General features: G+C 43.6%; 1 protein-coding gene across 1 annotated transcript in view; it reads right to left on the minus strand.

The window, feature by feature from the left end:
* Positions 1-16,799, minus strand: part of LOC141914194 (protogenin B-like) — a 38,916-nt gene that overhangs the window by 11,313 nt on the left and 10,804 nt on the right. Inside the window, exons 3-4 of the mRNA XM_074805461.1 lie at positions 12,670-12,984; positions 2,924-3,071 (exon numbers count right to left, since the gene is read on the minus strand). Coding sequence (XP_074661562.1) covers positions 2,924-3,071; positions 12,670-12,984 — 463 coding nt within the window. The remainder of the gene's footprint in view (positions 1-2,923; positions 3,072-12,669; positions 12,985-16,799) is intronic.

Here is a 16,799-nt window from a genome sequence, read left to right on the forward strand (position 1 = left end):
GTGAAGGATGAATAATTAACTTCATTAGACAAAAAAGACTTGATGGTCAAAGAACTCAGCGACCTCTAAGCAATGAAGATGTCATGAGCTGTCTTACTATCCCGGATAGGGTGCCACTTAATACCCAAGACCATCTTAGTTCTATAGCCAGCCAAATAGCGTCGTAAAGACTAGTCTTTTATAGACTTCAGACCACTTTTGGAGATTTGGACCTGGTAGCCCTTGCTCGAAGCCACAGATCATGCCATGTCTTAAGATGGCTGTTCGAAATCAAAGCTCTCACGAAGTCGACCTATACCCACGCAGTAATAACCCGACCGAAGAGCATGGCTTCAATGGGTTCCGTATACCCAAGTCATGCCCTGACAAAGCTTCGCTGGGAATCAAGACCTATTTTTCGTGTCCTCAATAAATGAAATTGTTCCAGCCTCAACTATCGGTAGGGCACGCGAATGCGCTATCAACTAGGGAAGGACAACAAAAACATTTCGCCAGCCGTTGTGTAGAAGACTTGTACAATATATACGAAGTAGTATTTTCCATAGCTGCTGCTGCTGCTGCTGCTGCTGCTGCTGCTGCTGCTGCTGCTGCTGCTGCTGCTGCTGCTGCTGCTGCTGCTGCTGCTGCTGCTGCTGCTGCTGCTGCTGCTCTTGTTGAAAAACGTCATCGGCAATTGTCGTCATTTATCATATCAACAAGGCGACAGTCGCGATAAAAACATTTAGAGCAAAAAGTCGCACGTGGCTTAATAGAACGGTTGCCTGGCAATGATCCAGTATAATTCCGGAATAAAGCACCATCGAGTAAACGGCCGTGCGACATTTCAGCTTCGCTATAGACTTCGTCACGTGGACGACAACGATAAAAGCAACAGCATTTCGGTTACGTTCGTCAGGTGCATGATGAATACATGCTATCCTCTATTTTCAGTCGCTACGATTACAGGTCACGACAGTCGCAGCGTTTAGGCCAACGAATTATGTATGTATTAGTAATGCACTGTCGTCGGCTATACCGACCACAGCATTTTACATGCAAAAATACCGTAAACCTCGCCTTACTCGGACATAACCACCTTTGACTAACTCAGACGAAGACGAAATCATTTTCCCGACATCCTTTTCCTATCCTTACCTCGGACTGATTCTGCCACCGGTCCCCAGTTCGTCCCGGTTACAGGCGAGGCATACGCTGTAGTGGGCGGTCTAGGATGATAATTATGTTCGCAAATCCAAACGACGACTTTACATTCGGTAAATCGAAACGGTAAAACGAATTGCGGCTCGAAAATAAAGACGACTCACGTAGGCGATATGACATGCAACTTACACTTCTTAGTAAGTTGAATGGGCGATATAAATCGCGACATGCAACTTACACTTCTTAGTAAGTTGAATAGGCGATATAAATCGCGACGCAAAAATAGAGGTGACTTTGGTGGTAATGCGACAGCTCACCATACGACGACTAAAAACGGGTTTCGAAGTATAGCCACAACGTGTTCCGTATAGTCTATCATTTATCATCGCCGGGCAAAAATTAATGTTCAATTCACTAGAACCTGTACATTAGTAATTCGTTCAACCACCGTTGTTTCGTAGACAATGGAAGCGGAATACAGTGTGCAATATACTTTTAATATGAACTATATTCCATTTAACAGACAATGTAGAACACACTCTGTCAGCCTTCTCTTTTTGATTTATGGCCGACAACCGAGTTATGCATTTTACAGCGAACGGAAAAAGCTTTCAGGGTCATTAGAAAAAGAATATAGCGCGCATCGGAGGGGCATAAAAACTGTGCTTATTAATTCGCAGCTGTTACCTCGTAATACCGACGACTTGCGTATAGAAGGCAGTATCCATCCTCCCTCGGCATGGAGATTCGAACCTGATGGCATCGCGAGACTCTGTCGCGTTCCTCCCTAGCAGGGATTCGAACCTGATGGCATCGCGAGACTCTGCCACGTTCCTCCCTAGCAGGGATTCGAACCTGATGGCATCGCGAGACTCTGCCGTGTTACTCCCTAGCAGGGATTCGAACCTGATGGCATCGCGAGACTCTGCCGCGTTCCTCCCTAGCAGGGATTCGAACCTGATGGCATCGCGAGACTCTGTCACGTTCCTCCCTAGCAGGGATTCGAACCTGATGGCATCGCGAGACTCTGCCACGTTACCCCCTCGCACGGATTCGAACCTGATGGCATCGCGAGACTCTGTCGCGTTCCTCCCTAGCAGGGATTCGAACCTGATGACATTGCGAGACTCTGCCACGTTCCTCCCTAGCAGGGATTCGAACCTGATGGCATCGCGAGACTCTGTCGCGTTCCTCCCTAGCGGGGATTCGAACCTGATGGCATCGCGAGACTCTGTCGCGTTCCTCCCTAGCAGGGATTCGAACCTGATGGCATTGCGAGACTCTGCCACGTTCCTCCCTAGCAGGGATTCGAACCTGATGGCATCGCGAGACTCTGTCGCGTTCCTCCCTAGCGGGGATTCGAACCTGATGGCATCGCGAGACTCTGCCGCGTTCCCCCTCGCAGGGATTCGAACCTGATGGCATCGCGAGACTTTGCCACGTTCCTCCCTCGCAGGGATTTTAACCTGATGGCATCGCGAGACTCTGTCGCGTTCCTCCCTAGCACGGATTCGAACCTGATGGCATCGCGAGACTCTGTCGCGTTCCTCCCTAGCAGGGATTCGAACCTGATGACATCGCGAGACTCTGCCACGTTCCACCCTCGCACGGATTCGAACCTGATGGCATCGCGAGACTCAGTCACGTTTCTCCCTAGCAGTAGTCGCGACACTGCGACAGTCCTCCTTCTTAGAGATTTATACCTTATGGTATCTGATGTAGGCCTAATGCCATCGTGAGGAGAGAATCCCAGCCCGACTACTATCGCTGTTCGGGTACCTACCGTTTGTCTTGAGGTAAAGGCTGCCGATTTAGTTCCCAGCTATATTTCGGCGCTGGATACCCAGATATAGTACATTGCAGTCGTATAGAATCTCCAATGCGAACTTTTTTCTCTAATATCCCTGAGATTTCGTCCGTTAATCGTAGATCTACAAAACACAAGAAAGACATTCGATAAATAGATTTTTTCTTGATTTTTTTTAAATTCCTAAATTTTCAAAATTTCTTTAGAAATCAAGTTGTATATCACATTAGCTAAGAAAAACTTTTTTTTTGAAAAGGCGATGAATATGATTTATTCGTGGCGCAATGACTACAAGACACAGTGTTCTGATTGTAACGATTGTGAAGAGCGACAATCAAAATACGCGCACTCACCGCGGATCGCGCCCGGGTCTCGTTACGTAGAAAGCATGCCAACAGGCCAATAGAACTAAAGTCCACTTGGCCAATAGAACTAAAGTCCACTTGGCCAATAGACCGATAGTCCATTTGGCCAATAGAACGATAGTCCATTTGGCCAATAGAACGATAGTCCACTTGGCCAATAGAACGATAGTCCACTTGGCCAATAGAACGATAGTCCACTTGGCCAATAGAACGATAGTCCACTTGGCCTATAGACCGATAGTCCATTTGGCCAATAGAACGATAGTCCACTTGGCCAATAGAACGATAGTCCACTTGGCCAATAGAACGATAGTCCACTTGGCCTATAGACCGATAGTCCATTTGGCCAATAGAACGATAGTCAATTTGGCCAGTGGTCACGCCGCTTGTCGTATATGCGTAACATCAGTAAAGATTTTACTCAACAGAGTCGACTAGCTAAGAAAATGACCTAATTTTCATTCAGAGTTAACAAATTCGCAACTGTGAAACTTATGTATCCATGTATCACCCGACCTCAATATTTTCATTATCGTTATGAAGTCGGGACGACCACCTTCTGATAAAATGATCTCATCAACTATCTTATAATGCCGGGTGTGTCTGTAGTTCATTTTCAATCGAGGATGTCTCACGTGAAGAAAAGTCAGGGCGATCACCTTTTGAAAATGATCTCATATTATGTCTGATCTGATAATGTCTGGGTTATGTAGTTCGTTCGTTACTCCTAGTGACCGGCATGAAGTGACCGAACGCATATGAATGCGTTTATTTACAAAAAACTTTTTTTCATTAAATTTGCTGATGAATTAATGTCTAATATCTTGCGTTCGTATATTTAAGTATAGATATTCGATCAAAACCGTCTCGGGTGAAGTATATCATTATACCGAACACACGTGACGTCTTGACGGGTTTTTGAAGGACGGAATTGAGTATCGAATGTCTGAGGGGGCTCTTGCCGCGATGGAAATTTACTGTCTACGCGCGACTCCCACCGCCCTGTCGCCGGCAAACGAGATGTCGGATTCGGTGCAGACGCGCATTTGAGCCGATCGGTTCGCGGAGCGACACCGGATACGAGATCCGCCTAAAATCAAGAGTGACTTCTTCGCCATCTTCTAAACGCATATTTGCACCCAGCGTTCGCCATCGGCTAGATTTTCAAACGGGCCGCATTCGTTGACGACATCAGGGCTGCTGAAGTAGTGAGGCTTTCGATTCCCCCCCCCCTCAAGAATACAGAAAATTAAACCTTCGATTTTTCACATCAGCTCAACACACTTCGAAGCAATAATCAGCTTCGATTTAGAATATTGGCATCCACTTTGGTAGGGGCAGATGATAATCAATAAGCAGTGGCTGATTTTCAGAGGGGTGGATGTAAAAATGAAAGGGGCGGCCGCCCGTCTAAAACCTGTCGTGGAGAACACTGCCGGGTATGTTCAAGACAACCTCGTTTAAGTGTTGACTTTATCAAAACATTTGATCGGAAAGACTCATAGCCATCGTATGTCGCTTTACGATTTTATTTCATACATTGATTACGATAATTATCAAGTAAAATATTCATATTTCATGAACGGGACAGCACTCACGCAAAACGATTTTTATGATTTTGATAATAACTCGTGACATAGCTATACGGGGATCCAGTGTGCTAGTGAACAGGTTGTACGCGCAATTAAGCCACTGAACTCCCGAGGATTAGAATTATCATCGATATCATTATTCATACATAAATTCGTCGCCATGCGAGATTATATTCGAGCTTTACAATGCTTCGGTTTAAATCATATCCTTCATCGAATCTATTGATTATTTATCACTTCATATCTCCTATAGTCGATCTTCATCACACCAGGTTCGGGGTGAAGCCCCTTCCGAGTACATATTCTATTACGCCTAAACAAAGATATCGATTTCGAGAAAAAAATCCACAAAAACAAACATATTCTTAACGTACTCATTAAATATCGGAGATGGGATTTGAATGGAAAATCGATGAAATAAGAATTCGTGATCTGTTTGTTCGGCACTTGTAGCGAGCATATCGCCTTTCGCGAACCTGCTGTTTGTACGGTTTTGTAGCGCCGTTGTAGGTACGTATATTGTGTATATGAGTTAGCGCAGGTGCCTTATGAATTACGCCGTAATTTTTTTCATCAACTCGACTCACATCGCACCGCGGCGGAACATCAGGCCGCGCCGAACAAACCGATCGAATTTCTCCGGCCGGTGCTGAGTATATACCGGCGTGATATACGGAGCGACGTATCCAACCAGTTCGCCGGATAGAAGGGCGTATCGTATGGCCGACCTTTTTCGCACGAGAAATCCAGCCGCCACTCCTCGAGTCAACGCGTTACCGATAGCGACAAAAAAAGTTGACCACACTCCGCGCATTCGGATCAGTTTTTGAAAACACAATGCACTTTTATGAACACACGGAACAACCTGGCGATATATCGATATATATATATATATATATATATATATATATATATATATATATATATATATATATATATATATATATATATATATATATATATATATATATATATATATATATATATATATATATATATATATATATATATATATATATATATATATATATATATATATATATATATATATATATATATATATATATATATATATATATATATATATATATATATATATATATATATATATATATATATATATATATATATATATATATATATATATATATATATATATATATATATATATATATATATATATATATATATAAACGAAACAATTTCAGGAACTGATTTAGGGTTTGATTCGGGCGGGGGTGCGCCCCGAAAATAGGGCACATCACATAATCAAAAGGGCAACCGGTCATCGGGAAACGTTACCTCATTTTTGGAAGTACAGATCGAAGAAGCTTATGAAAGGTTGAAGTATCAGTTGATATTCTATACTCCATCATTTTCATTTCCCTTAAAAATTTCCTGGCCACTTGACATTTCAGGGGGGGGGGGCGCGCGCCTGCATCCTCCCCTCGGACCCGCGCCCGCCGCGTGTGAATTTCATTTCGTTCATATAACGTTACAGCGGCGAAGGAAATACACCACGATACGAAAAATACCGGTGTGGTAAACACTCCGTCGAAAACCAGTGAATAACGCGGCTGCGCGTAATGCAGCTGCGAGCGCGTAACATCAGGTGAAATGGAAACAAAAAATCATATCATCATCAATTCACCTGATGATCGCAGCTGTGCTTCGTTTTGCCGTACTATATATATGACCGCGTATACAGCGTGTAAGCGAAACTGATTTCAAATCACTTCACGTTGAACACAAAACGCTTGTATATATTTATAATACTACACGGGACACACCTATATCTGAAATAACTACATACGCGCTCAGTTACATATATACATTACAAGGGCGGATTCATAGGGTGGACCGGGTGGATTAGACCATCCGCTTCAAATTCGAATGCGCCCCCAAAAGAGTCCGGATATAATTGAATAGAAAACCTCTTAACGATGAAAAATAAACCGAAAGGGCCATTAATGGCCCTTTATGTCCTGAATTGTCTGTAGGAGGGCCACCAGAACACCCACCACTGTTTCGCCCTTGCAGCCCTCGTTTCGCCAAATCTATACACAATCTTCTCAAAACTGAGTGCCCATTACTTTTGTCAGGTCCACCCTTTCAAAGAATCCTAGACCCGCCCTTTGTAAATAATGACCAGAGGACCTGGTTCCGCGCGGTTCTGTGATCAGTTCGGCTAAACTCATCGGAAACGAACTGATTTTGAACTCTGAGTTCACTCTAACCGACAACTCGGAAACTGCAGCTGCTTGGGAATATCTTCTGGATTCCAGGGAAAGAGTTGAGGATCCCTACTACTGACTGAATTGAGGATACCTGCCGGGGAAGACCTTCACACGACCGAAGTGAGGATTCCCGGGGGGATATTCACCCGACCGAATTGAGAATTGCCAAGAAAATCTTGAACCAACTCGCAGTGATCGATTTGACTGCATAGAACGCGTTGAAACCATATGCGACATCTACACAATAGGCAATAGCGTACAATCTAATCAAGAAATCAGGGCGTGAAGTGAAATCCCGCGGTGGGGCTGGTCGTATACCGAGTCTATTGTCACGACGATGAAAAGAAGTGAAAATGTTGCGCCTTCGCGCGGCGGTAGCGTAGCTCTCGACGAAACAGCAAGTGATCAATTACAACGTTCACAATGGGCATAAAACGTCGATAAAGCAGTTGGAGGCAAAACCTGTAACCGGACCCCCGTGGCGAGCGGATCCGCGTATTTGCGCAAAAAATTCAGTCAATGGGATTTCGGTCGTTTCTATTGTCCTACGAGGGTTCCTGGTATATGGCTTATGGTTCATGAGTGCGGAATACTTTTGCGCGCCTTGTATAGGAATTCGTGTCCGAAAACTTCAAATTAGCTATTGGGAAAGGGGGGCGCGCACACGGAATAGTGGATCACTACTTTCGTGCGTTTTCGGGCTCGCGACGAAGGCGCGGCGATGAAGGCGAAATCTGGGGGGTCGTTTAATAATAATTTTGAAAAATTCAGATTCATTTAGGTGCATTCTGAGCACGTTCGTGGTCAACGTGTGCTATGCGTACACACCATGGTACACCATTTTATTAGAGCGCCGCAGCTTTCTAAATATCGTTCAAAAATAATCTGGCGTTAGAATTTCTATTTGTCTTGGCAGCGGTGACTAACGCCACCCGAGATTGAGAGAGAAATAGAGCGATCACAGATCACCCTTTCACAAGTATTCATCTGATCGGCTCTTCATTGCGAAATTCTACATTAATCGTTCGTAGATCATCCGACGCGTGCATAGTTTATGGAAAGATGTTTGTGACAAAGCCAAAATCAGCATTAGCTCGGCGGTTACATAAATTCGGAACCTCCCGAATTAGAACTATGAACTTATGCTGAAGTACACGTTCGTCAATTTACGACCTGGAACGTGAATCCAGACTCTACAGCCATCATTGTAGGGCGAGTCCTGAACGATCTGTTGTTTTCGAACGTGTGCTGATAAAATGTCTAATGTCTGATGCTTTGTAGTTCATTTTCGATTAAATTGATAACGTCTCAGGTGAAGCACCGAACACGCGTGGTGTGTAGATGATAAGTTATTGAATTCTGATGAAATGTCTAATGTCTGGTGTTTGTAGTTCATTTTCGAATGTCCCAGGTGAAGATCCGAACACAATATGTGAAGTGTGGACGATCGGTTTTTGAATTCTGATGAAATGTCTAATGTCTGGCGTTTGTAGTTCAATTTCGATCGGAAATGTCTCGGGTAAAGCTCTGAACGCATGCGAAGTGTGGATGATCAGTTTTTGAAAGTTTGCTGATAAAATGTCTAATGCCTGGGCCCGGTTTCACAAAAAGGATTAAGGCCTAAATCGATTTAAGATAAACTGAATTAATGAAGAAATTAAATCGATTTAAGAGTTAAACCTTTTCGTGAAACTGGGCCCTGACGTTTTAATTCGTAGTTCAGGTGAAGCCGAGGAGAATGCATGGGGCGACAACATCCGAACAACAGCCCAAAGCATCCGCAGGATTATGTTCATAACGATCAATGACCGTATATAATTATATTCATTGAAGTCAAACCTGTTTTCAACCTTTGCTAACATAAATGTACGTATTTTTCTGCGCGTAATAATTAACTAGTTTCTGATCTTTTCTTTCCGTTTTTTCCTTCTCGCTCTGATTTTGGTGTCGCTTTTAACGCACACCATGTACACCTTAGCATTCGATGAAATAATCTCGAAAATTGTATTTATTCGAAAAATTTTGAAATATATTTCTATAAAGTGACCGAACACACTGCTTTTATTTATCTGTGTCACAAATATTGCGCGGGTATAGCGCAAAATATACATTCAATATAGACTTGCATCAGAAACAAGAAAAAAATGTGCAAACCCCGATACACATTGCTCTGACTCATTACAAACAGATTCAAACTTCATCGGGCTAGCTGTTAACATTTCATCGGCTGTCGTCTTTCTACACCGAGTCGCACTTCGCACTTTTTTCTCACTCGGAAGTAGGCAATCGATACTGGAAATGATTTTTCCTCGCGGCACGGTGGCATAAATCATATTTTTGTTAGCAGATGGCGCCACTTGTTCTCGCAGCTCGCTGGCTGGCTCTTCATAAACAGGTTGTCCTTGAGCTACTATTCCGTATCGGTTGGCACGCGGCCAACGTTGACTCATAAGCTTTCTATGCAGAGCGATAGCGAGAAAGAGAGAGGGGAGAGAGAGAGAGAGAAAGAGGAGAGAGAGAGGGAGAGAGGGAGATGCTGTCGGTTCGTACAGGATCGCGGCACAGCAACCACACACGCAGCGATGTTCCAGTACACGGAAGATGGCCTGATACATCGTTCATATAGACGCGTACACCACTGACACAGTGAAACCACCATTTTCCGATATACATGCAGGCTCGAGGAAAAATGCGTAATTCTTCAAGTGATCGATTAAAAGCGAAGTTGCTCTAATTTGGTCGAATGGAATTTGTTTTATACATATACAGGGCCTACGCTATGCGGTGGCGAATTTAGAGGGGGTGGCTCCGGGACACGTGCGGCCAAATCTTTTAAGCTGTCAAGTCTTGAAATATCTGTTTTGGTTCTCTTTTGACAAACAATAGATCTCGCGTAGGATTCAATGTTCTCAAGTACTACTTCGAGTGAACTGAGCTAGTGAAGAAAGATTCTAGGAAGATTGATTCAGGCTAGCTGTTATTTTTACCCTGGTGCAAATGTAACTATGTTGTTAATCCAGATCTTTATAACTATTTCAGATTTTGAAGATTGATCTGTTGGTTTTTTGCCTGTATATGGATGGTTGTGTATTCAGGATCATGACTTCAAGATGCCTCTAGTGTGGTTAATTTTTTCTAAATATTCCGGGAAGGCATCTCAAGTGCCCTTCCTTTTTCTTGGATCCTCCATAAGTACCCCCTAGATCCTCCCTAAGTGAACTTGGAGTTTATATAAATGGGAGCAAAGGCTTCGCCCATCTTCCCACCGTAGGGATTCGAACCTGACGGCATCTCTAGACTCGGCCACGATACGAAAACGAGTGCGCATGCAGCTACATGCGCAGCTTAGATGTCATTATTAGCCGATCGGATATCCCGTTTTATTCTAACCCGGGTTTTTCCATTTACGGGTTTGCCGTGAAATTTGCCTCGCGATTATACAACGGGCAATCCGATTTTGCCGCAAGCAAGTTTTCTTGCGGCAAAACCTGCGCACCCGGTCTAGCGTGGCAGATTTTGTACCGTGGCTGAGTGTAGCGATGTAATCGGGTCCGAATCCCTGCCGAGGGAGGACGAGGCTAAACCGACCGGTACACATATTCATAAACGTTATATCGCTGTCTTATCCAAATGTAGCATCCTTCACGGGCGGTTTTTTTTTCATCAATAAAGTCACTGACTCGTGGAAGCCACGACACAGTGAACTACATTCCGCGCGGAGAATGTTCTACCGGCTATTAAACGCGCAGGAAAATGACACCAATCTATCGCGGACGTTGACTTGAAAGCGTCTCGGGTGTCGAACTACTTAAACTGATGGACTTGACCGAGACGCGGCCATTTCGTTTCTAATGCCGCTTTCACCGTCGGGCCTCGGCTAGTAGCTCGTTAGGCAAATACGGCTTTTCAAAAAAAACGTCGTCACCATTCCGCAATTAGCCGGTGCGACCGCGCGATCACGCCGCTCCAAAGGTTCATGGTCGAATGGATGATTTTAGATTCTGATGAAAGTTGAATTGAGATTGAGATGGATCGGTGAATGGGTTCGAAGTCGGAGCACTTTCTCCCACTCCACTCGCGGGCGGTAAACTTGTGCTGTTCCTAATACAGCGGAACCTCGTTATAATGACAATGGTATTTGACTATTTTACAAACCTAGTATTCCGTCCCGAATCCGCCTAGTCAATGTCGGTTACTGAACGCCGCCATACTTTTTAATGTTTTTAATGCCACTGCTCCCAACGCCAACAGTTTTTTTCAGAGGGACCAAATTTGCCTGAACTAACTCAAATTCAATGAAAATAGACTTCCCAGAAAATCCCCAAAAAAAATATAGGGGATATTATTTTGTAAAAATAATCGTCAGTCGACCGATCCTTACTTGTTCGATTTCTTTTTCTCGAAATTCGTCTACGACGGCGCAGCGCGACGTCATCAGAGCAGACGAAATGTAATAATTCGACATTTCCTCATGAAGAAATGAAGCCTTTTTACTGTTACGGCACACAGAAAGTGGACTTTCGTTATTCAATTTGCTTTTGTTCTAGTTCCTGTATATATTTTTTCAGATATTTTTCACTAGTCAAATCTTGGACCGGTTTTCTTCGATCGCGATGACGTGTGGACATTCGTGAGTTTATCGAATACCGCGACTTCGAAACCGGATACGAAGACGATATCGAACACACGCGTACGTGCAAATGGTGGGTCTCGAGTCGAATCGAATACCCTTTTAGCTGAACTGAGCGCCGAGTCACTCGCGTTGCAACTGTGGAATTGGATCCACAGTTAAATTAAACTCATTCAACTGTGGACCGGGTCCAGAGTCAAGTAAACCCCAAATGTGGATCTGGGTCCATAGTCGAATTAAACCCACACGACTGTGGAACTGGATCCACAGTCAAATTAAACCCACACGACTGTGGAACTGGGACCATAGTCGAATTAAACCCTGACACATTATTGTGGAATTGGTTCCACGGTCAAAAAATACTCACTCAACTGTGGAACTGGGTCCAGAGTCAAGTAAACCCCAAACTTTGACCCGGGTCCACAGTCGAATTAAACCCACACGACTGTGGAACTGGGTCCATAGTCGAATTAAACCCTGACACATTATTGTGGAATTGGTTCCACGGTCAAAAAATACTCACTCAACTGTGGAACTGGGTCCAGAGTCAAGTAAACCCCAAACTTTGACCCGGGTCCACAGTCGAATTAAACCCACACGACTGTGGAACTGGGCCCATAGTCGAATTAACCCCTGGCGTGAAACTGGGCCCACGGTCAAATTAATTAAACCTACACAGCTGTGGACCCGACAACTAAACTCACAAAACAAATTTGCTGTGTTACTGAGTCCAGAGTCAAATTAAACCACTCAGAGTCGAACTAAGTCCACACATCTGCGGTACTTAGTCGAGAGTCCAATTACACTGGAACGCAACTCTGGAGTCAATATAACCCCCGAAACACCGTCCAACCGCGGGCACACGTGGACACATATTTCACAGATAATTCCTACTTACAAGCTTGTTCTACTTTTGCGGTCCTGCTAACGATAGTCCCATATTTATCTGTAGCTATACAACGATATGTTCCTGGCCGGCGTACTCTGAGCCCGGCGGCGACCAGCTCGTAGCGCGCCGACGAGCGGCGAATCGTTCGGCCGTTGTGCTGCCACGAGAGCGTCACCGGGCCGTACTTGTCGTCGGTCGCCGCCGAACAGCTCAACGTCGTCGCCGCCGACGGCGCCTGATTCTTTTTAATTATTAAATCCTGAGGTTGAGAGGTAAAATGCAGTCTTGTGCCACTTTTTCTGACGACACCCGAAGTGTGAACACCTGCAACGAAAAAGAAAAACCGAAAACGTGTTAATTTCAACGATCAGAATATTAAAAAAAAGCACATACAAATCTTGTGGGCATAAGCGCATTGATTGTCGCATCAAACGATTATCCCAATCTTCGTTGATACAGATATGTCATTTTACCTTGAAATAGGGATTTACCCTGTTATCTATTCGATTTGTAGGTTTAGTTTGATTTGTTTTTGGTTCGGTGTCCCTCATACATAAACCACCACACCTGCCGGGAGCGAAACAGGGGTTAGTTAGCTGGGACATGCTGGAAATCATCGCCATACTCAGCGGGTTTCGTCTTATAAACAGAATCGTATCAACGAGGTTGATTATCATCCAGAAGTTCATCATCGTAACAGAGGCAGAATTTTTTTTTTTGCAAAGATGACATTTTCGCACAACCCGGCTACAAGAGAGCTACTACACTGTGACAAAATCACGCTGGTCATTTGGTTTTCGAATCGATTTAGATTTTTTTCTGAAATTTTTCGAAATTCCGAAATTCCAGAAAAACCGTTAAAGACTTCACTGACTTCATGTTCCACGTAAATTAATGTATACATGGTAAGCCTGGGGAATGTCGCCCGCGCCCGTTATTCTAAATTCCCGGATTCACTTCCAGCGCAAGTATTCTTCATATTGTTAACTGCTGGGAATCTTGATATCCTAGAAAATCTACAGCATTCTAAAGAAATGAAATTCATCGATATCATCATTATCATTTCATCATTTTCATCGTGTATTTTATCATCATTTCATCAACATCATCATCATCATCGTCAGAACATTTCATCATCATCATCATCATTCTATTATCATATCGTCGCTTAATCGTATTTTCGTTTTCCATGTTATCATTATCACAGCGATCCCAATTCCAAGGTTATTCGCGTGCGAGGTTATCCGGGTTTTTTTTTTTAAATCAAGACATGTGCGTATTTATTTTTGTGAAACCGCAAGGCTCGCATCCGATTCCACGGTTACACTACACCTCTATATCGGGTGTCTCAAAAAATACGATACCATTAACGACAACAACGTGGCGACGAAGGCCACTTTTCGCATAGCTTTGATATCGCATTTTTACGAGCTGTTGCGAACTTGAAAATGCTCGCGAGATTTTTTGCGACCGAGCTTTTAGCTGTTTTGCGGATTTGTTGACGGCGCCGCAACCGGGCGTAGGTCGACGGACTCGGGTGGATCCAGAGGCCAAATTTGAAGGACTTTTCCCGTCCTAAAAGTAAACTTTGATGTGCAAAAAGGCGATGTTAGATGTGTGAACTCACGCGCTGAGGGGCCAGTTTTTAAGTCACGTCGCAAAAGGGCCGTGTTTGATGCCCGCGAAGGCAATATCAGAGCCCAGTTTCACGAAAAGGTTTAACTCTTAAATCGATTTAATTTCTTCATTAATTCAGTTTATCTTAAATCGATTTAGGCCTTAATCCTTTTTGTGAAACTGGACCCAAGGCCACTGCTGCACTGAAATGTACCAATTTTATCTTCGTTGACAAAATGATTAAGGCCACTCGAAAAGGTTCGATGGACTTGTCTCGCGGGTACCCCGTGGACCGGCCCCTGCGGGTGACCGCGAGGGACAGCTTGCGATGCAACGTGATTGTCAGGCGTGTTATATCTGCGTTTTAACATAGTTTAATTCGGAAACAGGGGATACGGCGACGTTGCGTCACAGAAAGTACAACAAAACTTGCACAAAAGTTGCAACAGGAGCCGTCGTTGTCGTCAGTCGCGAGGTCGTATATGGCGATAGATCATCGCAACGAATTGCCGGTGTTCGCCTGGCCGTGTACACATCGCCCGGCATTCTATACGGAAATGTTATCAATGTTTAAATTTCATTTTTCAAACAATGACCGATACTATCTGTACATGATCCGAAGACTGTAACTGGGTCCAGAAAGAATAAATCGACGAAGCGAAAATCCGACTGATCTATGATATCAATGACTTACGTAATCGTCAGGTTTTTGCTGCCATGTACTTTAGCTCGCACCATAAGCGGTCGATCGATGATTAGCACTACAGCGAAAACGGTGTCAACGAGTTTCGAAATTTCAACGAGGACAATTGAACTTTGAAATAACCGTTAATTGAAAGTATGCGTTTCCGCGAGGTTGTGTAATTGGCAGCGGAAAGTGCCGTTCAGTGAGGACACCGAGCTATCTTCAGAGACTGTTCCTGACAATCATGGGACAGTAAACCATTTTCAGAGACTGTTCCTGACAATCAGGGGACAGTAAACCATTTTCAGAGACTTTTCCTGACTATCAGGGGACAAAACCATTTTCAGAGACTGTTCCTGACAATCAGGGGACAGTAAACCATTTTTAGAGACTGTTCCTGGCAATCTGGGGACAGTAAACCATTTTCAGAGACTGTTCCTGACAATAGGGGGACAAAACCATTTTCCGAGACTGTTCCTGACAATCAGGGGACAGTAAACCACAGTTTCAGAGACTGTTCCTGTCAATCGTGGGACAGTAAACCATTTTCAGAGACTGTTCCCAACAATCAGGGGACAGTAAACCACTTTCAGTGACTGTTCCTGACAATTAGGGGATAGTTAACCATTTTCCGAGTCTTTTCCTGACAATCAGGGGACAGTAAACCAATTTCAGAAACTGGTCCTGGGACAGTTACCCATTTTACGGACACATCAGGAAATACGAGAGAGCCACACAATTCTCTATACGGACGTCTCTCTTTCGCTCTTGAAACGAACCTCTGAATACAAGAGCAAGGCGCGAGGTAGAAGGCGCGAGGTAGAAACTAGTCGAACGGGTTTTCATACACACACACACATCAGGCGCATTGAGAAACACGATAGAAAAATGCGCGATTTCTATAGAAATCAGGTCAACGTATATAGATAGATCTGGCATTTTTTTCGATTCTCGTCGAAAAGCCCCCGATAGTAATAATAATACCACGCGTATATGGTACGCGCATTTATCGAATGTCAATATTTCTACCTACATTATTAATATTCCTACGCGGTGACCTGACCTTAAACCGAGGTGCATTCGCTAATTACATTATGAGGCTATACGCATATATATATATATATACTGTATCGTCGTGCGAAAAAAATGTGTTCATCGACATTCTTTAACAGCGTGGCAAGAAATCTAACTAGAAAGTTTGTAAACGCCTTGCAAATAACATGTATATTTTGTCGACAATGAATGGTAAAAAATAACCACACTCAAACATGGTGAACGGTTAATAGGATAAAAAAGCCACTATTTACAAATTAAAAGAATTGTAAAATCGAGAATTAATTATTTCAGAAAATTCTAAAAGGCACGACCGTCTCGGTTTCCACCTAGTGATCATCGTCAGGTGAGATCGAAACGGTCGTGTTTTTTTTTTTATAGATTTTCAATCCCACATTAAAAACTAAAAAAGAGAGATCCCGATAGTTTTCATCGAGCTCAGGCTCAGAATATCGATAGCTTGTTACTCATTTCTGACGAGCTCATAAGTTGACCCGGCCGGCCGGCCCTGTACGTTACTTTTCACGAAATCACGATCGAGCTAACAATAACAGACCCGGCAGCCATCATATAGAAATTAACTGATCACAAATTTTATCGCAGTTTACAAAATGACCCGCGGCCGATTAGGAGAAACAAGATATCATCTTTTTAGCCTTACAGTTTGTGCAGTATCGAGTGTATAGTGTTGTCTTGATGTGTTAAAAACTATCGTCATTACAAATTTCATTGCAGTTCATTAAAGTGACCCGGCCGATTAGGAGAAACGAGGTATCATTATATT

Source organism: Tubulanus polymorphus, chromosome 12 (assembly GCF_964204645.1).
Source record: "Tubulanus polymorphus chromosome 12, tnTubPoly1.2, whole genome shotgun sequence".
Classification (NCBI taxonomy): Eukaryota; Metazoa; Nemertea; class Palaeonemertea; order Tubulaniformes; family Tubulanidae; genus Tubulanus; species Tubulanus polymorphus.